This window comes from Zonotrichia leucophrys, chromosome 3 (assembly GCF_028769735.1).
Source record: "Zonotrichia leucophrys gambelii isolate GWCS_2022_RI chromosome 3, RI_Zleu_2.0, whole genome shotgun sequence".
Lineage (NCBI taxonomy): Eukaryota > Metazoa > Chordata > Aves > Passeriformes > Passerellidae > Zonotrichia > Zonotrichia leucophrys.
In genome coordinates, this window is record NC_088172.1 from 100175041 (window position 1) to 100202479 (window position 27439).

The window sequence follows — 27439 nt, forward strand, 5'->3', positions numbered from 1 at the left end:
AATATTTATTTGGACGGCAGATGGGTTAGGGCAGCGAGGGTGTGCTGGAGCTTGGCAGCGCGGTGGCCTTGGCACAGCAGCAGCAGAGGATGCAGCCAGCTTAGATGCTGAAACTCATGGATCCCAGAAGGGAAGCAGAGCAGCCAGGAGAGCCTGCAGAGCTGCTAAATGTGGATGCCCACATGGAAAGGCAGGAAACACAGCACATGGTAGGTGTGGAGGTGCTGGGTGCAGATATTTGGGTGTCTTCTGTGCAGGTGCCATGAAGAGATCATCTTCTGCAGAAGCTGCTCCCACCACAGGCTGAATTTCCGGGCTTCTCCTTAGGCAGTTTTCCTTCAAAGTCTGTGTCTGGTGAGAGTGCAGCTGGTGCTGTGTTTTTTACACCAGCACTCTGCCCATGGGTTCACAGCAGGTGGGAAAGTTGGTTGTATTAGGAAAGTAACTAAAAATGCAGAGGAGAAGAGTTAGTTGCCTCTATTTCCAGTCTGAGAGAGAAAAAATAAGATAACTGAGCATTAGACTCAGAAAAGACAAACACAGATATTAGAAAGTACTCTCCAGGGGCATTTTAAAGATGAATAAACTGGAATAAAATGTTATGATACAGTTCTCTTAAGTCTAACACCCCGGTGCTTTTGCAGCAGAGAAGTGTAGGACTACAAAAGCATACAAAGTGACTTAGAAACCCAAATACCACTGATTTTGAGGCACTATGCTGTGGGATGAACATCTATCCCACTCTAATATCCTGATAGTTATTTCATGTGCAAAGGGACTGACGTTCCTTGCCAAAAGCAGAATCTGTTGCTGCTGGTGCTTGAAGTTTGTCAGGTGAGGCAGGTATTGGAGAATTCCCTTCTATTTTGCTGAATCCATGAATACTAAGGTTGTGAATAAAAGCTTTTGTGCAATTGGTTTCAAAAATTTACATATGTCCTCTCCATCCCAGCACTTCCCTTCTGAAGAATTTTTTACAGCAGCCAACAATTTTCAAGAGTGTTTTTGGTTTTTTTCAGGAAGGAGCAGGATCAAAATCCTTGGCTTTGCCAGAGCTCTCCTTCAAAAAATTCAACCATATGCTCATGGTCCAGGGTTCACTATGTGAACATTGAAAAAAGGGACACAAAAACATTGTGTCCCTTTTGTTCTTTTATAGAGACTAAAGCAGTATCACCAGCTGCCCTTCTATAACAAGGGACAGAAGTTGAGACTGCTGGCTCAACTGGGTCATCTGGAACAGAAACTCAGGGTTCCAGTGCTGAAGAAGACCCCATTTTTTTCCCCTCAAAATTTTTGGCCAAAATTTTCACCTGCAGATGTCTCCCAACCATGCAGGCTTCACCTTGCCAGACAAGATGCGAGATAAAGGGGCTGAGGAGAGCAACCAGAAATTCTCAAATGTCACCACAACAGCCATGCTGTGTCATGGTGACATCAGAGTGTGGCCTCCCTTTCCTGACAGAATGAAGCAGGGGTAGAAAGTGTTTCTGAATTGCAGCCTTTCCTTTTCATTTTTAGAGCTGCAGATGTGTGGAGTGAGGGGGTCAGGAGGCAAATAAAGTTGTGTTTGCATTTCATAAATCCTGAAAGGCCAATGCTGCATCCCGCTGGCTCTGGGAGTTGTTCCCCCAGGAGGAAGAGGGAGGTACCAGGAGATACCAGGTTGGGCAACTTTCACCCATGCAGAAATGTTTGTACATTCTTTGTTCCTGGGCCATTGCAATGCTAACTCTAAGGATATGTGATCCCAGGTGTTTAAGCTACCTAAACAACGCAGCCCAGAGATACCTGTAATTTCCCCAGGAGAGACTGTTTCCAACCTGAATGCATCTCCCAGAGACTCAGTGCAGTTGTATCCTGCTGACAAATCATGGCCAATTTAACCTATGTCTGTGTTTTTCTCAGCCTCCACCATTAGCTCCCCCTGACATTAAAATAAATTTGTCTGGAATTGTACCTGTGACTGGCATCTCAGTCCTAATAATCTCTTAGCCTCCATTTACTGTCGTGCAGTATCTGGTTATTTAAGTGGTAGATAGCAATTATAACTGCTGTCTTTGTTCCAGATCCAACTGAGCAGCTGAGCAACATGCTGCTTCTATTTTACCTTGTACATTGTCAAGAGAATTGCCAATTATGCTCAGAGTTTGGAGTCTTCATATCTGAGGGTAATGTATAAAGTGGAGAGAAAACAGCTTGGTTTCAGACAGTGACAGTCAGCAGTGACTGTCAGAAACAACTTTTTGACTTGTAAACTCATCTTGTTTAATAGGCATGTGCCTAAAAAGAGAGGGAAGGTGGATCAGGAGCACCAAGATGACATTTGAAATGTCACTTTTCCCAGCTCTGCAATAGTTACAGTTTCCCATCAGATGGAGACTGCTTCAGGCTGTGTTTGCATCCCCAGGCCCACAATCTATGCCCATTGAAATGTGAAATCTGTAGCAGAGGTTTTGCATGTGGTATTTCAAGCATTACTAGAGGTCAGGCTGAAGGGAGCAAATACAGCAGGACCTCACAATTAACTATTCCTTTGGCTCACCAACAGTTTTGAGAAATTGAAAGAAGCTCTATTTTAGACTGAATATAGAATTTTCTATAGCTAGGCTTTTCTAAAGATCAATCAAAGGGAAATTCTCCATGAAGAATTATGTCAGATTTTGAAAACTGAGATGCTCCTTTTAAAATGTTCAGAACAATTCTTTTTCATTGTTCGCTGCTTTTCCTTCACACAAGCTATTGATTGGAACCGAGGAAGCCATGGAATGATTAACTGTTGCAGAATATGCATTTTTATTCAATTAATGTTCAGACTAAAGATTTCTCTCTGTCCTGATCATAGCGCATCGTACTGTGCAGATGCAAAAAGAAATTGAAGGAGGATGGTCCAGATGACGTGAATTGTGGTGATGCTAAATGTGGAATGCTTTACTTCTGCTAACATTGGTTATATTTTCAGATATGATAAGTGTGAAGGGAGAGAGATTACCACCTGTACACCAGGGCTCAGTATGGTGCCCATTGTAAATGTGAAGGATAGTCCATGATCTCAGTGTTTATGCTTTAAAAGAAGGCCAAAATGGGCACAGGGTGAAGTTGCTGAAGGCTTTTCTGAAGGGTCTTCAAGGTTGCAGACTGCTCCTCCTGCTCTGCTCACCCTTGGTCTCCTGGGGACCCTGTAGCTCCCGTATGGAATGAGGGGATGCTGGGCAGGAGCTGGCATAAGAGGATCTGTCCTCTGATTAGCACAGAGAGTTGTGTGTGGGGGCAGCTGGAAGAAAAGCTGCAGGGTGGCCAGTGGGAATTTGAGGATCAGCATGGGAGTGCCCTGAGTGCCTCTGATGTGACTTGTGGGGATGTGCCTGGTGAAAGGACTGCCTGAAACAGCTGGCAGGGGCTTTGTCTGCATCATCAGCCTGCTCAGAGCATCAGGGCAGGACTCCTTGGGTGCTTGTCTCAGGTGTCTGGGGTCAGGTTGATGCCTCAGGTTTTAGCTTTTATATTTTTCAGAGTCTTTACCCCTTCGGTGTGTAGTTCTGAACTCCATATTAGGGGATGGTGAGCTCTCTTCATAGAGCAGGTAGATAAAACAATTCCTTCTCTAGCTGAGGGACAGAATATCCAGATCTCAGGCCCAAGAGCAGAATCAATGGCAGGATGAAGAGAGAAAAACAAGAAGGATGGGATTTCATAAGCTAAAGCAATAACTAGGCAATTAACTCCAATATGCAAATGGACCAGAACTTATAAAAGTGTGAGACCTCGTGACCATCATCCATTTTGTGCCATTTTGGGTTCATCTTGGCTGGGCTCTTGTGCTGCCCAAGGTGGATCCATTGAGGCCTTTTAATAAATCCCTGCTTTATTCTTTAACTCTGTCTAGCCTTTGTTCTAGATCAGCCTTCACAAGGCATCAAGGGGATGAGGAAAGTAGTGTCCAAAAGATTCCTTGGATGGAAGGTGCAGAAAGAGGCAGTGTGAACTCAGGCAAGGGATTCACCTTGTTCTCATAGCAGAGCCCTGTGCTACTGCACTCAGCACCTAAAAAACATTGGAGAAAATTATACTTATGGAGCAAATGCTTGTTAGCTGGGAAAATCATCCATTATTTGAATCAATCACTTTGTAAAAGGATTTGCTCATGTTTTTAATTCCGTTCCTCTGTCCCTCCACAAAGGAAACATAACCACCTTTCAGGAGCAGAGTATCTATTGTTATCCTGCATAGCTTTTGGTGATTATTTGTTCCTTGGCCTGTTATTTATTTCCCAGAAATTTCCAAGAATTAGCATCAGCATTAAGGAATTTTGAATCCAGCAACTGACTTTTAAAAATGGACCTTTTAAAAACTTTTTTGAACTTAGCATCTTTCTGGATGGATAAACTGAGCTGGATTTCCTACTTTATCAGCCTTGGCCCGTCTGTAGCTGGAGGGGACTAAAAAACAGATTTCATTCAGGCAAGAATTTAGACAACAATTTGAAGTAAAACCAAAAACTTGTCTCTAATAGAAGAGAGGGAAAATAAAGAAAAACCTGGCAAAAACAAAAAGAAGAGGAAAAAGAAATGAAAGTTGTTACACGAGAGGTTTTAATGAGGAAAGTCAGGAATGTGTGGCAGCGAGGGACAGTGGTGTCCTGCAGATCTGTCCCTTTGGGGCCAGCAGTCCCTGGCAGGAGCCAAAGCTGCTCACCAGCTGCTTGTGCTGGAGCTCACAGCTCCAGCCCTTCCCAGGGGCCTGGAGGCTCTTGGATCCTGTTCAGTGTTTCTCCGTGATGAAAATCAAAATCAATCCACCCTGTTCCTCTGAGTGTGCGTGTGCAATCAGGGTGATTGAACAGGAGCAGCATCCCCAGGCTGCCACTGCCTCAGCCCTGCCTACTCAGCTGATTGCACCTGACCTCCACTTGGAGTTCACCCCTGAGGGCTGGGGAAGCTGCAGGGCATCACCAGCCATGACATCTGTCTTTCTGCAAGCTGGGAAATGTTTGTTTGCATAGTATATCCCAACTCCGTTGGTCTTTGGGGAGAGCTGGTGGTGATGGGGAGTTTGTGCATCCTGGGTGGGTTGGAAAGCAGCGCTGCTGTGATGGTTGCTCACTGCCCTGCTTCCCTTCCCAGGCTGGGGTGTCTCAGGCAGAACCACGTGGCTGTGTTGGCTGGAGGGTAGTTGGTAACACCATGGTACTTCCAGCTTTTACTGTATGATCCCGGGGGGGGTTCCAAGACCTCCAAGGAAACTCAAAGGCTCCAGGTACCCAGGACTAGTTCCCTTGTTTGCCTCCTTTGTCTTTGCCTCCTTTATTTTAGCAATGAACCACACAAAGCAAACAGGTTTCAGGTAAAACCTGAGCTGGTTTCTGTTTTTGTCTGGTTGTTGACACCAGTCCATCCTCCAGCAGAACTTGGCTGTGACGTTTGTGGGCTCCACGCCTGTGTGGAGTCTGGTGAGCTCATTCTTCCAATGCAAAAGAGAGCTGGAGCAGAGCATGGCTGCTTTTATAAGCAACAAATGCATTTGTATTGAAATCAGGCAATTAAGAATTGAGATATTCTGCTGTAAAGCAGGGAATTGAGTTCTGTCAGTGCAAGCAGACCCCTTGAGAGTAGTCTGATTTTTCCTATTAATTTTGGCTTGCTCAGTTATCCTCTCCCTCTCCAATCTGTTGGAGACAAGTCGTTGCATGTCAGATCTCTGGTGCGGCCCAGCACAGCTTCTATTGTGTGGGTTGGAAAAGACCTTTAAATCAGAGAGTTCAACCATTATCCAGCACTGCCAAGCCATCTACATGTCTTTTAAATACCTCCAGGGGAGGTGACTGTGAGCAGCCTACTCCGATGCCTGGCCACCCTTTGGGTAAATGAATTTTTCCTAGTAACCAACATAAACCTGCCCTGGCACAATCTGGGCCATCTCCTCTTGTTCTGTCACTTTTTACCTGGGAGAAGAGACTCTGTAGCCTGGCTACCACCTCCTTTCAGGCAGATGTGGAACCTCCTTTTCTTCAGGCTAAAAAATCCCTGCTCCCTCATCTGCTTCTCATAAGCCTTGTGCTCCAGACCCTCCACTAACTTTGTCCTTTTTTCTGCCTCCCCTCCTTATCCAAAGTGCCTTATTTCTGTGGAGGTTTCCTGTGGTTATGGGATGTATGGCACTGCTGTGACTGACCCCTCCTCAGCCCAGGGAACTGTGGTACAGTGTTTATTTCTTAATCCACAGCAACACTATTACAGGCACAGCAGTGCTGCTGAATTAACATTTGTCCAGCTGAGAACAGTTTGGCTTTCAATAAATAGCAGCCTTTTTATTTGTCATAATTTGTGTGTGTTGAACAGGGAGCACCATTAATCACAATGGCAGGGATGTGTAAGGATGGTGGAGCTGCAGCAGGGGGGAGCAACAAAAGTGTGGCTGAAGGGAAAGATCTGTGGCAGGAACAGAAACAGGGCTGGGATGTTATTTTAGGGCTCAGGTGAGCTGACCAGGTGCCTCTGCAAACAGCTCCAGCCTCTTAACCCTCAGTGGCCTTGTGCCTGCACTCAGGATCATGCTGGGCTAGAAGAGAAATGTAGGGGAAAGTGGCCAGCACTCAGCCAGAGCAGCCTGCAGCCAGACTGCCCAGGAAATCCCACCTCAGGCTTCCAATTTTTCACAGAACTGTTTGACTGTGTCCTTTGCATGTCTGCCTGTGGTCTACATCTACACTACTCACCTCCAGCTCCTTCTGGGGACTTGTCAAGCAATTATGAAAAGAACTTTAGAGCTAAATGCATGTACAGGACACTTTCATTCCACCTCTCAGATTAATTCTCTATCTTGCCCTTTAGATGAACAGTACTTCTGTGGTAAGACCATGCTCTAGAGGATGAACTGGCTTGAACTTGAACTTCTCTTTCTTTTTGAATACATAATGAAGCCTTCAGTGGTCCGGGGAAAGCCAGTGATGAGAGCTTTGTCCTGGGGGGATGAGTTCAGGCAGAGTGCTTGCCTTGCAGCCCATATGGTTGCCTTCACTGCTGGGCTCATGGATACTCTGAGAAGAGATCACGTGCCTCCCTGAACTCCCTCTTCTTCCCCCTTCCAGCCAAAACTGAAAAGTCTTGGTGAAAATGCCACAAAGCCTCATCATTTCTCAATGAAACAGGGCACTGCTTCTGGACAGACATGTAGTTAAAGCTGTGGTTCCTCTCTTTGTCATGCAATTTGAGCCGTGGGAAATAGTGAGGCTTGCACATTTGGTCTAGTGGTAACTGTGTGTTTAGCTGTGTTTTGCAATAATGGACAATATGGTGTTTTATGACTGCTGTATTCTTGCATTTGAAGGAAGAGGAGCTAATTGGAGACTTCCTTTCCTCCCAGTTGAAAAGGTGCAGATTTCCAGAGCACTTCCATCACCATTATGGCCTCTCTGTGCTCTGTCAAAGCCCTCTGTGGGTCCAGACAGCTGCTGAGCAGCCCCTTCCCCTGGCTGGTGGAAACAGCACATTCTGTTGTGTCTCAGTGATTGCCCTGGAGCCTGTGGGGAGTGCAGACTCCTGGAGCAGAACTCCATGAGCTGTGGGGAATGCAGCACTGGAGAGTTCCCTCTGCCAGCCACAGAGATGTCTGTGTGCACAGTCTGACTCCAGATCATGTCTTTTCTGGTTTTAGACTAAATTGCCAGTTTCTCTCAGCAAGGAAGCTGCTTAATGACTCAGCTCATCCCCATTTGCTCGCAGGGGAGTCCAACACCTTGGTGGGCAATAGAATATTTGGTGAGGCATCTAATGGGCTGCCTTTTGAGCCAGTCCCCACAAGAGGCCAGCAGGATCCACAGAGCACTTCTGAGCTTTAGCATCTTGGCACAGAGCACAGCATCAGCCCTTTCCTTGGGGGTCCCATAAATACACAGCTGTCTTCCCATCAGTTTCAGGCTCATGCTCCTGGATGGTGCTTACCCCTGTGGCAGCTTTAGCCCAACCACCCTGCTTCTGGCAAGTCAGACTTCAAAGCCCTCAGAAATTATGGGGAAACAAAACCAGCCATTCTTTTATGCTGTTGTTTTTCTGGGATGACTACTAGCAAGTCAGACTCACACACAAAAGCATGGGCAAGTTCAAAGCCTTGACATGCAGTTTAAACTTTCCTGCTTTAGGAAAGTTTTGAGTTCACCCAGATGGGAAATGGAGGTAGGGAGAAGATTAGGCTGGGATGGATGTAGACCAGAAGGGAGAAGGGCTCAATGCTGCTTCTTCCTTATACAATGAGCAACCACTGCTGCTGGTGGCCACATGTCTTAGGCCTGCTTCCATGCCATGGGCAAATCTCTTGCTGCAAATCCCCAAAGTCCTGGGACAGAGCTGGGGATGGCTGTAGAAGAGCATCTCTCCAGGAATTTGCCTGCTGAGGCTGCTTTCCCCCATGTCAGCAGTGCTCTGGGAGCATGATGTGCCCACCAGCCTGGAGCAGTGACATTGCATTGCATCTTTTCCTGACAGGGAAATGTTTTAGAGGGGTTTGATCACTGTGGAGCCATTTCAGAAAGCTGACAGCATTTGCTAATGCTGGGCTCACACAACTGTGTAAGTCATGAGTCACATTGTGAGCTGGTCTTATTTTTGTGCAGCATGTCAGACCAGCTGGGAGGAAGGAATGCCAGGGCCTGTTCAGGGAAGGATTGCTGTATTTTTATATTTTTTTTTTTTCACCAGGACTTTTTTTCCTTCCTTTTATCTCTTTGTTTTCTTACATGTGTGATGACTTGCCTATTTCAGGCTGATTGCTCTTTCAAAACAGAGCCTTACCACGGTGGAGAGTGCCAAGGGTTCTTCATGGGGGATGGTGAGGCTGCTCCTTCCTGAGCACTCAGATATCCCAGGCCAACAGCAGGCACAGCTGGGAGAATGGTTCACATTTCTGTGTGCAAAGCCAAGCTCTGAAGTGCTTCCCCCTTCACTGCCCAAGCAAGACTCCCAAGAAAAATTCTCCCTGAATCAAAAATGTCAGCCAGGCCTGTGGGATTTTGCAGACAGAGATTAAGCTCTCTTTCTATATCTCCCTCACCAGAGTGAAGAAAAGCAGCCCAGGCTGACCTGTATTAGACCTGAATGGAAACACAAAAGGCTTAGAGTGTAAAATGCTCCCAGACCCACTGCTGAGCTGAAGTATAGACCCTGTTCCTCTTTGCTTGGAGACCTGTGTGTCTGTGCCCTGCTGTGCCCCAGGAAGCTGCATGATTTCACTGCCAAGCTCAGAGCTCTCTCTGAAAGGTGTCAGCAGCATTAGAGAAACCCAAACGAAAACTCAGGGAGCACCCACCCCCAAGTCTCCATCCCTAGGAATATCTGAGCAGGTTAAAAAAGAGATGGCTGAGTATCTCCTCTGGTTTTGTTGGTGGCAGGCAGCAAAACATCAGGGCTCAAGAAAAGCAGTTTTCAGACCTGGAAAAGGTAGGCAAGTGTAAGGAACACACTGCTGGCAAAGGCTGGGTACTCACACTGCTCTTTGCATTTTCTTTCCTCCAGGAACTTCAGAGAAATCCTCATTTGATCACCGATGGAGTTAGCAGATTTGACATCATGCAAGGAGAAATAGGTAAGGTGATATTCTTGATTTGGAGGAGATCTGCACAAAGCAATAACTGTGACTGCTTTGCCATGTTCCAAGTGCTCAGTGGGAAGATGTGGACCATGGCAGCTGCAGTTAACAATCAGGGCAGGTCAATCTAGACTGGCACAAGTCCACAGACAACTGATTGCAGATATTTAACAGGATTCCCAGATGCAGCAGCTCAAATCTTTGTCACTTTTGTCTGGCATCTGATTTCTGTCTGTGTAAGGCCAAGCTTAGAAATGGAGATCCAACTGAGATCAGGCAGATGCTTCAGGAAGAAGGGTCAAACATAGTTGAGTGTGAGTAGATAAACAGGCACAGCTCTGACTTCTGTAGTGCTGAATTTTCTTTCCTTCCTAATATCTTCATTTGTCTGCCAGTGTTTTCTTCCTGTGGATATTTCTGTTCAACTCCTGCAATACTTAACCAATATCGGAGTAGGTATCTGCACCCTGTGTCAGTTCCATCTTGTGCTCCTTGACCATGTTTGTCTTTTGGAGCAGCTCTGCTCCCATGTAGTAAGAAATGCCTTCCTATTCTCACTCCACTGAGAAGTTGGAAGGTTTCCTAAAGAGTGTTCTGTATGGCGTTCACAGTCTCTGAAAAAATTCCTGCTCCCAGGATTTTTCTCCTGGGAAGCTGAGAAGCTTCAGAGAAAAGGAAAACAATGCTTATCTCATTTGCTTCTCCTGTGTTTTGTTCCTTTGGAATGTGCTTGGAGATTGTTTACCCACAGGTGATTGTTTCATTGGATTCTGGTGTGAGTTGTTTTCACTCATTGGCCAATTGGGGCCAAGCTGTGTTGGGACTCGAAAGAGTCAAGAGTTTTCATTATTATCTTTTTAGCATTCAGTAAGTATCTTTTCAGTATTCTTTAGTATAGTATAATATTCATTAATATTAATTAATTAATTAATATAATATAGTATCATAAAATAATAAATTAGCCTTCTGAGAGCATGGAGTCAGATGCATCATTCCTGCCTTTGTTGGGGCATTTCTCAACAAATACAACAGTTCTGGGCTGCAAGTCTCAACATGATGCAAAAGACAGGAGCAGCCTGAAAGTAGAAAAGGGTGGCTGGTGACAGCAGGGCTCCCAATGGACATTGCTGGTGAATTCTGGACTGTGCTTCAGCATTTTGGAGGGGGGAAAGGAGACAGAAGAATGTTGGTTGCTTTTAACAAAGTGGTTCTTAGATGTTGCAGCCCATTCCCTTTCTAAAGAGCCAGCTGTGATCCAGAACAGCAAGTGACTGACTGGATGCACTGGATTCTTCCCTCCCCTGAGGTGACTGCTGGATGCTGGCTGCCCTGGGCTCCCTGACGCTGCGAAAACAATTTTTGGAAAATGTTTTGCCCAAGGACCAAGGATTCCAGGAGGATTATGCTGGCATTTTCCATTTCCGGGTATGTATTCCCTGTGCTATTGGTACCATTTGAGCTTGGCTGGGTTGGATTGCAAAGGGCTTCAAGCTGCAGCCCCACATCCCAACACCCTTGAATGCTTTGGTTCTTCAATGCTGACTCCCAATTCGGAACTTTGCAGAAAATCCTGAATTCTTTAATGATTCCTCATGCTCCAGGTGGTGCAATTGCACTTCAGGGAATTTGATGCCCTTTTCTGAAAGTTATGACTGCAAAGGCAGCGGTACCAGCTGTTCAGATAGTTTTGTGTATATATATGTTTTAGGTGGCATTCTGGTGGCTGCTTTGATTTGGGCAGTGTGTTATGGCTGTCATCTCACCTGCACTGTCTATTTGGGCTCATTTTCTGTTTCCCCACTTCACCTTGCCCTTTTAGCTCGTTGAAACGGCTGGAAATTACAAATCCTTGGAGACAGATCAGAGGAACAGGCTTTTGATATTTTGAAAAGAGATTTGTTTCAGAGAGAGGAACAAGGCTTTTTAGTAAATCCCGCTTTCTACCAACTCCTGAAATTGTCTGAATCTCCCAGGAGGGTGACTCGGGTAGCAACTGGCAGGCTCTGCTTGCTTGTGTCTGAGTCAAACAAATATCTGCTGGGATTAGAAGAGCTTGCAGCACCATTAAACTCCAGAAGCTAAACTGGATGTGGAGAAAATCTGGATAAACTCAGCCATCCCTCATCCCCGATACTTCACAAATATCTCTTGTTTTATGCAGTTCAGCACCAAACAGAGAGCTCTGGCAGTGGGGCTTGTTTGACCTCCTAGGCTCTTGTGGAGCAGCACCAGGAGGATTATCTTGTGGACAGTCTAAATTTTGCTCTGTTCCTTGCTCCTTAGAATACCAGATATTTCTATCTTGGCCCATTTCCAGCACACATACTGCCACACCGTGTGAGATAAACCAGCTGAAGGGACACCAGTCTGCTTAAAACACATTAAAAGGATGCAAGCTAGATTGTCTTTCCTGGGAGCTTTGAAAAGATTAGTTAGGCGCAATCCTTAAATCTTAAGCAGTATAAATACCTTACAGTATTTGAAAATGTTTTCCCTGTCATCTCATCTGCAAATCAATGCAACTGTTTCTGGCTTTCCTTGAGCAATAAACCCCTGAGAAAGCTCCTCTGAATGGAAATGCTTCTCTGCAATGCCTTTCAATTATTCCATCAAAGATATTTTACTGCCATCCACAGGCTAAGCAACCAGTCCTCAGTTCAGTGAGGAATCACAAACAAGGCATATCATATGCTAATAGAATAATTTTAGCTTATAACTTTTTTCCTCACCATTTTGAAGTGGAGCATCTTGCCTCTCAGGAGTACAAGGGGCTGCTCCAGTGTTCCTGTACAGCAGGAGCTGTTCAGCTGCAAGAGTCAAGGGTGTTCAGCACTTCGTCAGCTGTAGTTAAGATGGGCAGTGTCTTTATCTAAGGAATAATTACAGTGATGTTATTTCCCCAAGGATTAAGTTAGTCCCATGTTTGCATAGGAATCCCTTTCTCACAACTGGAGGGATCTACCCTGGGTGTTAATGTCCCTGCTCTCAGGAAGAAACGGATGAAATCTTTAAAGACCATAAATGGTCAAGACCTCAGTTTCAGGGGGCATATAAAAAGTGCTTTTAACACCATACAATAGGTTGGTGTTAGTTGATAGCTGATAGACATGTAATTTTCTCCTTACTCGATTTCAGAACTGGATTTTTCTAAGATCCCTGTCCTGGAAGGAGGAAAGGAGGCAAAATAATCACACAGCATTCCCCCTTTGACCATCAGGACCCTAGATGTGTTGTCATCTTGTGACTGTCCATTTCTTTTTCCTTCTCTTAAGGAAAATAAAGTCCTGATTTAAAAGGCTTATTCTAAATGCAAAGGCAAAGAACTTCCCTCTTTGCATCCTGCCTAAATAGCAATTCTTGGTTTTATTTACTACCACATTCACAGCTGCAGTACTTAAATCCCATAAAGGGATATAAAGAAATTTCATTAAGCCAGACTCAAGCCACATTCTCTTGCTTCAGGCTTCTCCTGCACCACTCTTGTACTTCCAGAGCACTCTAGGATTTCCCATGAGGTTTCTTCTTCCCTCTGTGGCTTTTCCTGTCCTTGTGAGCTCAGATGAGACCACCACCTGAAGGTCTGTGACAGTCAGGACAAAGGAGCTGAAGAAAAACACAGTGCTGCATTCAGACTCCAAGCTTAACCACCCTTCCAAACATGGCCAAAGAACTTGACTTTTGGAAAAACGTCCCTCAGTGGGTTTAGACTGCATTAATTCCCACAGCAAGTCCTGCATGTTCTCCTTGTTTACCTGTTGGGACTGTACATGAGGAGGCCTGGCTGGGTGTCACACCTCTTCTTCATACAGACCTGCTCCTAGGTGTTGGCAGAAGGGCTCCTTAGGTGACTGAAAGGACATTTCCTTTTGGACATTCCTTTTGCTTGTCTCTCCTCCAGGCAGAGGACAGCCAGTGGAAGGCTTTTCCTCGAGTCAAAATCAAGCAGAAACCCCAAATCTCTCCTGGAGCTCAAGTTAGGGGTTCCAACCCAAATTAGGAGTTCCAACCCAAGTTAGGAGTTCCGACCCTCCTGCCACCACTAGTGCAGGAAGGGAGAGGCCTGGGTGAGGCAGAAATGTGAGCAGGATCAGACCTGCTTTCAGCTGAGCAGTCTGTAAGCTGCTTTGCTGCTGGGCAGATCTAGTCTGGTGCTTTGCTAGCAGAACAGCTCATTCTGGGGTTTTTCATTGACCGGAGCTGTTGAAATAAAATCATGCTAGACTAAATCTATTGCTGGCATACTTCCACTAGAGTCCTTAGCATTACTGCAAATAAGAGCTTGGCCTCTTATGATTTCGAATCATGCTAAGCTACATTAATCTGCTAATGACTCTGGAAATGGCTCCTTTAGTTCATCCCTGCAGATCTTTATTCCTGTCTTTTCCCTTGAAAAGTTTCATCAGCTGGAGAAACACCTGCTCTGTCCACATGCTGGAGAGACTGCCTGTGTCCTTCTCATCCATCAAGGAGATGGATAACACCTCAAAACAGTCTTTAGTCACTACACTGTCTCCATCCATGACAGCGTGTCAGAGTCTTAATTGAAACACAGAGGAAAGGAAATTTAGAGGCTGGATCTTGACAAAGCCTCTCTGGCCAAGAGCTGCACTGTGGGGAAATATCCAAGTGTGGCTGAGGAGTGAGGCTCGTGGAATCCACCTGCTGATCATTCTTTATCTCCTTGAGCTATTGCCCAAGAATATTTGCATACTCCCCTGTTGAATCTCTCCTCCCACTGATTGCAGGACCAGCTACACTCCCCAAGGACTTTCCCTGCCCCTGGGAAATCCAGCCAGCTGGTGGCTTGTTTAACAATGGGGACCATTAGCCTGAGGAGTTCAGGAGAGAACTTGTACATATCCATGTTGCTTTAGATTGATTCCTGTGCTAGTTCAGGAGGATTTTTCTTTCCATGGGCATTAGTGCTTAAAAGAGGCTCGTTATTTTATTTTCTCCCTCTCTTTTTAAAATATATTTTTTATTTTATTTATTTCCAGTTCTGGCAGTATGGAGAATGGGTGGATGTAGTGATAGATGACCGGCTGCCATTCCTAAATGGAAGATACCTGTCTGTCCACCCCCGAACTTCAAATGAATTCTGGCCATCCTTGCTGGAAAAAGCATATGCCAAGTAAATACACCTGGTCTGTTCTTCCACCCAGTGCTGAATGCTTTCTGGGGGTGGTTTCACCCTCTGCCTTGTGCAAAGCACACAGGAAGGAGTTCAGGCTGACAGATGCCTCTGTGGTGCTGTGCTTGTGTTGGCTGCAGCAAACATGGGGCCAACACAAACTGGAGATGTTGGCCTTGGGTTAGACCTAACTCTACTCAGCCCTAAAGGCAGCCAGCCCTGAATCTACCCCTAAATCTGGGATGTTAATGCCTGAGTAGCAAAATGAGCAGGGCAGTGGTGACACAAAAGGGCCTGGAGTGTCCTCCAGCTTTCAGGGAGACTCCTTTGTTTTCCTTTCTGTGCTGTCCTCTGCTTGGGTCTGCAGAGTCCAAGCACGGATTACCTGTGTTTACAGACACCAGTCAGAGATCATGTGGGTATTTGGAGCAGGCAATGAGAGGAAGCAGGACTGAAGAACAGGCCCAGGCACAACACACACACTCCTGGGACTCCTGATCAGCTCTCGCTGCTCAGAGAGCTCTGACTCTAAGCTGAGCTCCCCAGAGTATGCAGGGTAAATAATGCCTAATAAAGAGATAACAATTTTTTAAAATCCTCTGGAGAGAGAAGGGAATCGGATTGTGGTTGCCCATTTCTCATTATTAAAAATGCTGAAGAAAAAGTCCTGTGTTAGGGGTGGTATGAAGGGCTGGAACTTGGTACCTGAGGCTGGTGTGGCATTTGCACTGCAGTGAAGAGGAGATGAGGAAAAGAGATAATTTTGGCAGATTTGGTCAGGAATAAGCAAATGTTAAAGCAGTATGAGAGCAACTCAGGAAGGGGATGCATTTTGCCCTGAGATATCTCAGAAAAGTTGACTCAGGATTCAGTATCAATTTGCTGCATAAGATTTTAATTACAATGCATACCAAACCACTATTAAATTAAAGTTGCAAGCAATGCTGTTTATGAGATTCCCATTGGAGAAGTTATTCCCCAACGCCCAAGACAAATTCTTTTCATCAGTGTAAGACAAGGACAACTCTTCAAAATACAATTAGCTGCAGACTTCATTTGATTACATTCATTAAATACAGTGTGTATGGAGGGGTTTAACAGCATGCTCTACCTGCTCTAAGTACAGCATGTTCCAGCTTATTTGCTGTCTCAATAAAAACCACACGATAAAAACAACAAGGACTGTGCTGGCAATATTAAATTATTATCCTATTATTGTGCTCTAGCAGAGTGAACTGGGAACAGTGCTGAGATCTCATTTCTGCCTTGCCCAGGAAGCATGGGTAAATACCTTCACCTCTCTTTTCCTTTTTCTCATTTGCAAAAGGAATACTGGCCATTTTTGTGGAGAGCCCTGTATAAGTAGGATGTAGAAAGTAACAGTTCAGCTCCATTTGACCTGAAACATCCATTTGAACTAGTCAGCCTTGGCTCCCTTCCTGTTCAGAGAAAAGAAACTGCATGCTTCAAGATGAGATGCAACTCATCTCCCAGAAATGCCTGTGTTGGCCTGAGATGCACCTTATTATTATTTTGCACTGACTGTGAATGGCTCTGGACAGCTGCCTCAGATGAGGATGAAGGCACAGAAACAGCTCCCCCTTCGTCTCCTTCCTTCCTTTCACAGGACGTGTGTTGTGCCTTGCCAAGTATTTCAGTCACGTTGCCTTTCATTACCTGGCCACAGTGTCTGCCCAACCCAGCTCCCCTGTGCTCACCACCTCGATGCACACCTTCATTTTTAAAGCAAGCACTGTGTATTGTTTATGAAAACAATGTAAGGACTAATTAACTTCTCTCTCTTTTTTCCCTTTCTTTTTTTTTTTTAATCTATTTTAATTTTTTTCCATAGGCTGCAGGGCTCCTACCAGAACCTGAATGGAGGCTACCTCTCAGATGCTTTAGTTGACCTCACAGGTGGAGTCCAGGTGCAGTTCTCATTGAAGGAGCCACCTCCTGATCTGGAGGAGATCCTGAGAGCGGCTGACAGGTCTCGGTGTCTCATGGGCTGCAGCACCTCGGGCCAGGTGAGTCACAGGGCAGGTCCCACTCACTCTCTGCGTTCACTGGCTTTGCACAAAGGCTGCTCTTGGCAGGGGAAAAGGAAACCCATCACCACTCTGTAAAATAGTTACAGTTTATGGATGCCCCAAGGGATCCTGGCAGCAGAAAGCAGATAAGATTATTTGGTAAGGACTGTAAAGGCATTTGGGCAGAGGTGGATGGATTGCTCTGTCCCAGAGGGAGCTGCAGCTTCTCTCCTGGCTAATTCCACTGCAGTACAGTGGTGTCCTCTTCCAGCAGGACTGATTTTGGCCTCCTAACTTTGTGATCAGCTCTGGCAAGGCCAAGACACGCCTCTCTCTCTTCTATGAAAGGATGCAATGTGATGGTGTTGACAGGGGTCTTGGGATGAGGGAAGAGATGAGGATCTGACTCCATGTTTTAGAAGGCTTGATTTATTATTTTATTATATATATTATATTAAAACTATACTAAAAGAATAGAAGAAAGGATTTCATCAGAAGGCTAGCAAAGAATAGGAAAAAAAAGGAATAACAAAGGCTTGTGTCTTAGAGAGTCAGAGCCCACTAACTGTGATTGGTCATTAATAAGAAACAACCACATGAGACCAATCACAGATCCACCTGTTGCAGCAGACAATCAATGTTTACAGTTTGTTGCTGAGGCCTCTCAGCTTCTCAGGAGGAAAAATCCTAAAGAAAGGATTTTTCATAAAAGATGTCTGTGATAGATGCAATTCTCTCATTGTGGCTTGCAGCCTTACTGGTATTAATGCTGGGCAGTTGCAAAGTGTGACCGTGTTCACAGGGGTCTCAGGTTGAGGGAAGAGACGAGGATCTGACTCCATGTTTCAGAAGGCTTGATTTATTATTTTATGATATATATTACATTAAAACTATACTAAAAGAATGGAAGAAAAGGTTTCATCAGAAGGCCAGCTAAGAATAGAATAGGAAGGAATGGTAACAAAGGCTTGTGGCTCAGCTCTCTGTCTGAGCCAGCTGGGCTGTGATTGGCCATTAATTACAAACATCTGAGATGGGCCAATCAAAGATGCACCTGTTGCATTCCACAGCAGCAGATAATCATTGTTTATATTTTGTTTCTGAGGCTTCTCAGGAGGAAAAATCCTTAGGAAAGGATTTTTTATGAAAAGATGTCTGCCTCAAAGGGCTTTGTGATATTCAGCAAGTACCTTTGATAAAACATCTCCAGGGCTTCCCCTCCAGCATGTGGCAGTGAATGTATGACACTGTTCCTGTGGTGCCTGCCTCCTCAGGACAGGAGGCTTGGCTGCTGCAAGCAAGCCAAGGACTGTTCTCTCAGGTGGAGTGGGAACAGCAACATTCCTGGAGGAGCATGACTCTGAGGAGCTGCTGTGGTCAGATCCCAGGCTTTGTTTAGTGCAAATGACACTCATGGGAGCTGGTGGCTGTGTCTGTGTGGTGTGTCAGGAGCTAAAAACTGTGCTTTCTCCCCTCTGCAGTCAAGCAGGAACATAGAGCTGAGGAATGGGATTGTGCAGGGCCATGCCTACACCGTCACAGGAGCTGTGAAGGTAAGGTCAGGGACTTGTTCCTGCCTGCAGATCTTGCACTGATGATCCACCACAGGGCAGTGCTGCTGCTGCTCCAGTCAGAGTGAGGTGAATTAGCTCCACATTCAGGGGGGATTGCTGAAAGCTCAAATTCCAAGAGATGGAAGGACTCTGGCACAACAAAAATAGGGGGGATATCCAAATCTATGTTGTTTTCTAATGGAAAATGCAAGCGAAATTTACTTTTCTTGTGGGACACTTCAGCAGTGTGTCCCAAACACAATACAATACGAGTGTGTCAAATCCAACATTGCAGGAGATTTTTGTTCCATGCTGACTCTTTAAAACTGTGCTTTTGTGTTTCAAGCAGAAGCACTGGCTGAAATTGTGGGATTTGTCATCTGATGCAAATCTACATTTGTTCAGCTCAATCACAAGCTGCCAAAAATCACTGTGTGAGGAGTAAATCGCTGGTTCAAGAACAGCGTTTCTCCATCTTTTAAAGCTGTTGTACTCATGCAGAACTGCTCCTGGCTGAATATTAATATTGATGATCTGAGAACCAATTTATCACATGGATCAAAAGAAATTAAGGATTTTTTACAGCCAGAAGTCAGAACATGGCTTAGCCCAGTAAGCTGTAGTGCACACAGGGAGAGTTAACAGTGAGGAGAGAAACCAAACAATAGCTATGCTGTCAAGCAAGATAGCTACAAAACCTTTGAGTCTTGGAACCTAAAGTAGCTTGGAAAGGGGATGTTGCTTTCCCTAAGCTGCTTTCTCCCTTATCCCCCCTCTCTCTGTTGGTTTTCTCATGCAATGGCATGCTTGGTGCTATCATCATGCTGGTTTTTGGAGGCAAGGGGCTACAAAATGGAAAGATGGGGGTTGCCAAGCTCCAGAGAGGGCCCCAGATGTCTCTTTGCAGGGCAGAAGGGTGCCCAATTCTGCTGGAAGAGAAGCAGGCTGTTCTGGTGTGTGAGAGAGGAGAAACAGTCTTTGCCTCACTTAATCAAGTGCCAAGACATCCAAGGGGCTGTCCTGAGGGGCAATAATTAGAGGCTGAGCCTTTGTCTGGGAAGAGACTGCCATGGTATTGTTTCCAACAGTGCCTGTGTGCCTAAGGAGAGCCAGAAAACAAAGGTTTGCTTCTCCTTTCCACTCCCACAATTTTGGCTTCACTCACTGGCAAAAGTTAATTGCTTCTGACTGAAATCAATGGCAGCAAAAGGAGGAAAGCACCAGAACCCCCAGCTGCTGCAAACCACAGCCCCACAGATTGTGTTTGTATTCCATTCTCTGTGCTGACTGTTGGCTTTCACTCCAGGCAGTCTGGTGACCTCATTCCTCAAAGTCTCTGCCTTTGCTGACTCACAGCATCAGATGTGCAGAATTAGGCACTGGAATTTCCCAAGGCTGTTGAATTCATGCAGTGTGACAGGAATGCTGCTGCTTCTCCCTGTGTCAGCTATTCGCTGTCCTCGGGAAAGCAAAATGGTTTTCCTGAGAGGTTTTCTCTCACACATCCTTCCTTTGCAGTGCAGCAGAAGGCACTGATATTTCACTGCTGGGAAAATGAGATCAGAGGTTAAATCTGGTCTCTAAGGTATAGAGGAAGTTCCATTTTATTACCCTTCTCTTCACTGAATTGTGAAAAGCTGTGACTGAGTGTGTTTTTCTTTCCTCTTTACAGGTCCCCTACAAGAATGGCTGGAAACATATCATCAGGATCTGGAATCCATGGGGCCATGGGGAGTGGAAGGGGCCCTGGAGTGATAAGTAGGGTCTTAAAGCTTTCATGTCATAGGGAATCAATCTTTTATAAGAACCTCTGCCCTGCACCCATTTTAACAAAACAGATATTTCCAAATCAGTTAATTATGAGCATTATTTCCATCTGCATAGCAACTGCCTGCAGAAATCCAATCCAGGGAAAACTAATGCAGCCTTGCCAGGCTCAGGTGTCCCTTCTTGTCTGTGTGTATGCATTTTACCTAGTCCATGATTCTACAGAAATCATGGGTGGAAAAGCTCTTATTTCCTGGAGTAAGCTCTGACCATGTCCTTGGATGGCTGCTTCTGTTGAATCCTCCTGCAGAAATCACACATCCACCTGCCTCCTCTTTCTTCTGCTCCCATGGGGCTGACTCTGGGAAGAGGATGGTCAGATGAGTCCACGGAGCAGGGCAGCACTGAACACAGAGGGACAGAAAGGGTGCTTGGTTATTCCAGAGGCAAAATGCCAGGGAATGGCTAGAACTAATCTTTTGGATCCTTCATGCAGCTTTGGGGCTGCAAGGACCACTTTGCTGCCTGTGTAGATAATCCAACATGTCTTCCCAAAGAAAATAATTATTCAGACTGCAACATTATTTTGTAAACAAATAGATCTTAGTTTTCCTTTTGGAATTGTATCAGTGTTTCCATGATTAGAGAGATGTTTTGTGCAACTCTTAGGTTATTTAATAGCATCCCACCCCTCCCTGTTGCTAGGACCACACACAAGCACTCTGCTGAGAAAAGTCAGTTGCACCTGGAAAGGTCGGTGGGTTGTGTGGATGTGTCTGAGGCTGGGATAACATCTCTGCTCAGGCAGCATCCTCCCATCCTTTTGGAAGGGTGCACTACAATCCTAAGTGTAATTGAAATGTCAGCAGCACGTTCACAGGTAAGCTGCACAGATCAATAAATTATTGATTCACGTGCTGTTTATTTATCTTAAACTCTGCAGAAAGTACAATTATCACTTAATTATAAACATGCTGCTTGGAAACAACACATCTGACTGGGTAATGTGCTCCCTGCATGTCAGTAGAATATCAGTGCTTCAGAGTGCTATGGCTTGGGGCCTCTCCAGCCTGGGGACAGGTGACCAGGACAGAGGGGAGGATTCCCCACCCCAGGCTGTGCAGCTCAGGCACAGCAAAGACACAGAGTTCCATTTGTTGGTCTTGTTTCCAATGCACAGTTTGTTCACCCCTCCTGATCCCTCATGGCCTGACAGGCTGCTTAGAGGAATGGGCCAAAGATGAAAACTGTGCCTCACATCTTGTTGATTTGTTCTTTTTTTGCAGCTCTCCTCAGTGGGACCGTGTTGAGCCTAAATACAGAGAAGCCCTCCTCAGAAATAAGGATGATGGAGAATTCTGGTATTTCCCTATTGATCCTTTGTCTGCTGGGTTTTCTATTTGCCTTCATTATGGAAAAAGTAATTTTGGCAATTCTCTGTTCTTGATGGTGGCTCAAGGGCTCAAGGCACCCTGTGTTGGCTGTGTGCAAACAGCAAATTGGAGATTGTCCTGACCCTGTGGTGTCAGAGGAAACAAGAACTGAAAAAATAGAGTTGGCCAAGATTAAGTGACAGGCTGATGAAAAAAAAAAAAAAAAAAAAGTGAGAGAAGTAAAAATCCAGCCCTCTGAGACCTGGTCATTTTGTCACACCATCTCTCCTCATAAAGTGTGTGGTTTGAACCTTGGACTGACAGATGCTTGGAGGGGACAGCTGGCTAAGCAGGTCACTGAGCTTGTGCACTTGGCTGCTCTGCAGGTGCTGCTTGTGGTTTTTCACTGCCTCTGATTGCTCCCAGATAGAGCTCAGCCATGCACGGGCTGTCCCATGGAAAAACTGATTATTCAGAAAGTGCACACGTGCCCTGGGAGGCTCTGAGAAAAGCAGGGGGGTCTGAAACACACAGGTGAGGCTTGAGTGGAGCATGACAGTGGGACAGAGCACTGTGGAGCTACAAGGGACAGTGGCAGAGGTGTGCTGGAGATGGCAGGGCTGCAGCAAGGTACCCCTGAACGTGCCCTGTGGTTTACCCTGGGGCATTTGGGGCAGTCAGGACAGCCCAGAATGCACTGAGAGCTGAGCTCTCCTGCAAGGTAGCAGCCAGCAGAGCTGCAGGTGCCTGCAGAGCCCTCAGCAATCTCCCTCTTTACACACCTGGGGTGGATGTGGATACCTAACTGGTGTCTGCACAGAACCACTGGGTGGGTCAGGCACCACAGAGGGTGGAAGCAGGGTCATCCCAGAGCACATGGCACAGGACTGTGATAAGATGGTTGTGGAATACTCCAGTGAGGGAGACTCCACACCCTCTCTGGGCAACGTGTTCTGTCACAGACATCTTTTATGAAAAATCCTTTCCTTAGGATTTTTCCTCCTGAAAAGATGAGAGGCCTCAGGAACAAAATGTAGACAATGATAACCTGCTGCTGTGGAATGCAACAGGTGCATCTGTGATTGGCCCATGTTGGTTGTTTGCAATTAATGGCCAATCACAGCCCAGCTGGCTCGGACTCTCTGTCTGAGACACAAACTTTTGTTATCATTCTTTCCTATTCTATTCTTAGCTGGCCTTCTGATGAAATCCTTTCTTCTATTCTTTTAGTATAGTTTTAATATAATATATATTATAAAATAATAAATCAGCCTTCTGAAACATGGAGTCAGATCCTTGTCTCTTCCCTCATCCTCTGACCCTTGTGAACACAATCACAATGTTCCAGTGTGTGGTCAGTTGCACAGCAAAGAAATTCTTCCTCATATTCAGGTGGAACTCCCTGTACATCAATTTCTGCCCATTCCCTCTTGTCCTCTTGCTTGGCATCACCAAGCAGAGCCTGGTCCAACCTCTGACACTCTCCCTTCAGATACTGACATTGATGAGGTTCCCTCTCAAGGCTGAATAAGCCCAGCTCCCTCAGCCTTTCCTCAAAAATGAGATGCTCCAGCCCTTGATCATCTTTGTAGCCTCTACTGGACCTGCTCCAGCAGCTCCACATCTCTCTTGTACTGAGAAGCCCAGAACTGGGCACAGCTCTCCAGATGTGCCTCACCAGGGCTGAGCAGAGGGGCAGGATTCCCTCCTTCACCTCTTGGCAATGTTCTTCTGTCTTGAACTGAACGGTGACATTTCCCTCCTTCTCTGCAGGATGTGCTGTAAGGATTTCCAGGAGCAGTTTTCATGGCTGTACATATGTAACAACACCCCAACATTCCTGGACTTTGGAGATGAGCACGGCACAGCAGCGTGGTCTCTGACCAGCTACACCAACCTGTGGAGCCCGGGCCTTCCCTCCAGGAGGAGCCGCTATTCCCGGGGTAAGGGATGCTGATTGCACTCACCTGGTGGTGTTCTCCCCCTCATTGATGTGAAAATTCACTCTGAGCACAGGATTGCACAAGTATTGATTGCCAGGTGTTAATGGCTGCCTTTTCCCATTACAGCACTTATCAGCTAAACAGGCAGAAACAAAGCAACAGCAGCGCTAGCTGCTGAGTTAAAACAGAAGTCTTGTGATTTAGGAACCTTTAAGTCAAAATGAGCTTGTATATCTTCTTTCAGCCAGTTGAAGTAGGTGTTACTGGGCACCTCATCAGAAAGTCTGGTCTGGCAAATACGCTGTTGATTTTACAGAGCAAAAAGTGCTCTGAAATGGAATGGATATGGAATGTCACAGACATATTTTATGAAAAATCCTTTCCTTAGGATTCTTCTCCTGAGAAGCTGAGAGGCCTCAGGAACAAAATGTAAACATTGATTATCTGCTGCTGTGGGATGCAACAGGTGCATCTGTGATTGGTCTCATGTGTTTTTTTTTAATTAATGGCCAATCACAGTCCAGCTGTCTCAGACTCTCCCTCAGTCACAAGATTTTATTATCATTCCTTTTCTATTCCTTTCAAGCCTTCTGATGAAATCCTTTCTTCTATTCTTTTAGTATAGTTCTAATATAATATATATATATCATGAAATAATAAATCAGCCCTCTAAAACATGGACTCATTCTCATCTCTTCCCTCGTCCTGGGACCCCTGTGCAAACCACCACAATGGAATGAAAAAAATGTGCTACAAAGCTCTATTTTTTAAAGTAAAAAGGTCTTTTTGGGCTGATAAGACCAGTGGTTTTACTGCCTGTGCAAGAACTCTTCTGGCATTGTAAGCTCCAATCAATAGCAGTATATTTTTACATTTTTATCTTATCTCATCTCACTTTTTTTTTTACAGCTGCATCAGTGTTTGGGCTTTGTGTTTTTAATCTAGGATGGTAGTATCTGATCAGTGAAGAGGCTTCTTTTTTTCCTCAAATGACAATCCTTGACTTAGCAACAACCAGGTTTTGGCTTACAGATTTCAGGCTCCTGCTCCTAACCTCAAGGTGTGATAACAAAGTAATGCCTGTGCTGCTGCTCACCACACTCACTGGGACTGAGCAAGGAGCTGCAGGGGCTTCTTGTAGGCAAGGGACTACAAAATGATGGAAAGATGGGGGTTGCCAAGCTCCAGAGAAGGCCCTGAACTGAGAGTGTACAGGCAGAACCATTTTCCTTGGAGCTGTGTTTCCCAACAGCCCTCAAGTAAGGTCCCTGTCCAAGTACAATCATTCAGATTTGCAACTTTCAAGGCCACCCAACACAGGGATCTGGCTTAAATTCTACTCTGCTGCCATCTCAGTCCTTTTTTACCACTTAGGGCAGTTCATTGCTCTTTTTTTTTTGTAACCAGGAATGCTTCCTGTTAACCAAACCCTTGGCCAAGAAGCAGCTGGTTCTTGACATTCTGTCTGTCCGTCACAAACACTGGCAGCAGGGAGGAAAAGGATGGCTTTGCACCATTTTGTTCTTTTCTATGTGTTTATCACCTCAAAGCCACAGTCTTCTCAGCTCAGCCTCTGGGTCAGGTGCCTGATGAAGAGGCACTTTCCTGCTTTTCTGCTGCTGGGAAAGTGTGCCATGCTGCCATGGAGGTGGAGCAGATGTAGGGGGGTTGAGAAATCCACACGACTTCAGTGACTTTGCCAGAGATTTCTAAAATGATGAATGTGCAATTAGTTTACCTCCAGATGCCTCAAGTTCTAGTGCTAGTGTGGAGACTGCAGGGCTCTGTTGTAATGAAAGGATCTTGGAGCAGTGACTGCCTGCTCCTCTGGGTCAACACAAGCAGGATCTCACACAACAGGCTGCTGCTGGAACATCCCTGATCCTACTGCTAACCTATTAACACTTTCTCAGCAGGTGCACCTTCTACAAACCCTCAGTATTTTTTCAAAGTGCTAGATCACAACCCAAAAACCCGTAATGTAGCCATTTCACTCATGCAAAAACCCGCTGAGCATATGCAGGATGAAAGAAACATGGGGATTGGCTTTTTCATCACCACGGTAAGCACAGTCAGATATCATGTGGGCACTGTTCTTCTCTGTGTGGTTTGTTTTACCTGTGTGTGGGAATGCAAGACTGAATTGCCTTTTGGCCTGTTAAAAACTCGGTATGTGGTGTGAATTTCTGGGTGCCTCCTATTCTAGAAACTTGGAGTAAAAGCACAGTTAAGCAGGCTTAGTTTCTTTTATTCATGTCTTAAGGAAAAGGTGGCACTTTTAGTTCTGTAGCATCCTAGAATAGCCTTGGGAAACTGAGGGAGTGCCTGGGTTAGGAGATGTGCCGGGGCAATGTCCTCTGTAGCAGCAGCACTGGTGGCATGCCATGCTGGCTGGGCACAGGGCATGACAGCCAGCACTGGCCACAGCCTCGAGCAGCACTCCAGGTATGGCAGGGAAGCAGATTGTCTCTTGCTCCCCAAAGTGGGCCTTTCTCACTCATCCTCCTGTTTTCCATCTGAAAAGCTGTGTAGAAACATTTGCAAAACACGTGAGAGTCTTTGCTCGAGACCGTTGTAGAGGAAATCCACTCAGACCTCTGGGACCTCCACTACAATTTCTCTGGGCTTTTTTCTTGGTGCCTGTCCAGAGAGGTGCCTTTTCAAGCTCCTTTCAAGCCTTTTCAGAGCATTACCAGCCTTACTGAAAGCACAGTTGCTAGTGTGGATGGCTGCTAAGCCTTCCCAAAGTATTTTTCTTGTTGGCTGATAACTGTAGGAGAATATTGTTCCAAACCCAAAGCCTAAAAAGGAAGCAGGGATTGCCGTAACCCTAATTTCTCCTCATTCTCCTCATTACTGGAGAGGTTTGCTTTAGTCCCAGACTTTAAATATTTGATGCCATAAGTTTAACAGCTCCTCATAAAGGAAGAGCATGGCTTTGAAGCTCATAAAAAAAAAAAAGTGTGTCTGAGAAATAAAAGATGTCATTAAAAGGGCATTCCTCCAGCAAGTGGAGCTCACTATCCCTGTGGGAGGACATCCTCTGTCCTGTGCAGGTATAAAGCCTGCAGCACTCAATTGGGCCAGCTGTGCCACTCAGAAAGAGCTGCTGCTCCTGCTGAAAGGGGAATTGCTCCTTCCAGCACGCCCAAAAGTCACCAGACATGGAGGTCTCTATGTGCTCTTGCATGATGCACGTCCACCTTGGTTAGTTACCCATTTTAACAGGCATGACCTTCACTGGGAGGTGATGATAGAGGTCTTGGTTCCCTCAAAAAAGGTATTGTTGAATCAGGAAGCAGAGTAGGGGATGGATTTTCTCTATTCTTGCTTTACATTTAACATTTTTTCTTCCCTTCCAGTTGATGCTCAGGTGTGTTTTCCCTCTCTTGGTATGAGATGGATCAAGGATGGGTGAACCTCAGTGAGTTTGTCAAGTCTAGATAGCATGGCTTCTGTGGGCTGCCAGCCCACGGCTCACCTCGGGCTGCCTTTAGGCTCAGGTCACTTGGGGTTCTGGCCTTATGAGCGAGGCCTGACATATGACACTGATTGGTCATGTAAAAACATGTAAAAGTAAAAACAATGCACATGAAACAATCACCTGTGGGATAAACAATCTCCAACCACATTCCAAAGCAGCACAACACAGGAGAAGCAAATGAGATAATATTGTTTTCCTTTTCCTCTGAGGCTTCTCAGCTTCCCAGGAGAAAAATCCTGGGCAAAGGGATTTTTCCAGAAAATGTGAATGCCACACATCCGCTTCTCGGTACCTTTTGAGATGCATCAAATTGTTGCTGTGAAGTAAAAGGAGCATTATCCCCTGGCAGGATGAGAGGAGAATGCAGTACAGGCAAGGATGCAAAGCACAATGGACGTATCTGATAGCTCTAGGAAGCCTTTGATTAAATATAGACGTGGAACACTAATACATGGCTGTGAGGGAAGTTTAATGTGGTGTGATAGAACTGAGAAATGTATAGAGGCTGATTCTTATCTCACACCAGTTTTGATTCCATTGAGATATTAATCTGCTTCTGCTTTTTACCAGAAGGAATGT

The 27439-nt window shown here is 45.5% G+C and overlaps 1 protein-coding gene across 19 annotated transcripts in view; it reads left to right on the forward strand.

The window, feature by feature from the left end:
* The window catches only part of CAPN13 (calpain 13), an 81016-nt gene that overhangs the window by 35752 nt on the left and 17825 nt on the right, over positions 1–27439 (forward strand). For 18 of the 19 annotated variants that reach the window (XM_064709559.1, XM_064709547.1, XM_064709553.1 and 15 more), the window contains 9 exons: positions 9507–9576; positions 10886–11004; positions 14577–14710; positions 16563–16737; positions 18222–18293; positions 19966–20051; positions 21347–21421; positions 23207–23376; positions 25290–25438. In XM_064709559.1, coding sequence (XP_064565629.1) covers positions 9507–9576; positions 10886–11004; positions 14577–14710; positions 16563–16737; positions 18222–18293; positions 19966–20051; positions 21347–21421; positions 23207–23376; positions 25290–25438 — 1050 coding nt within the window. The remainder of the gene's footprint in view (positions 1–9506; positions 9577–10885; positions 11005–14576; positions 14711–16562; positions 16738–18221; positions 18294–19965; positions 20052–21346; positions 21422–23206; positions 23377–25289; positions 25439–27439) is intronic. The other variant, XM_064709565.1, reaches the window with a different exon arrangement.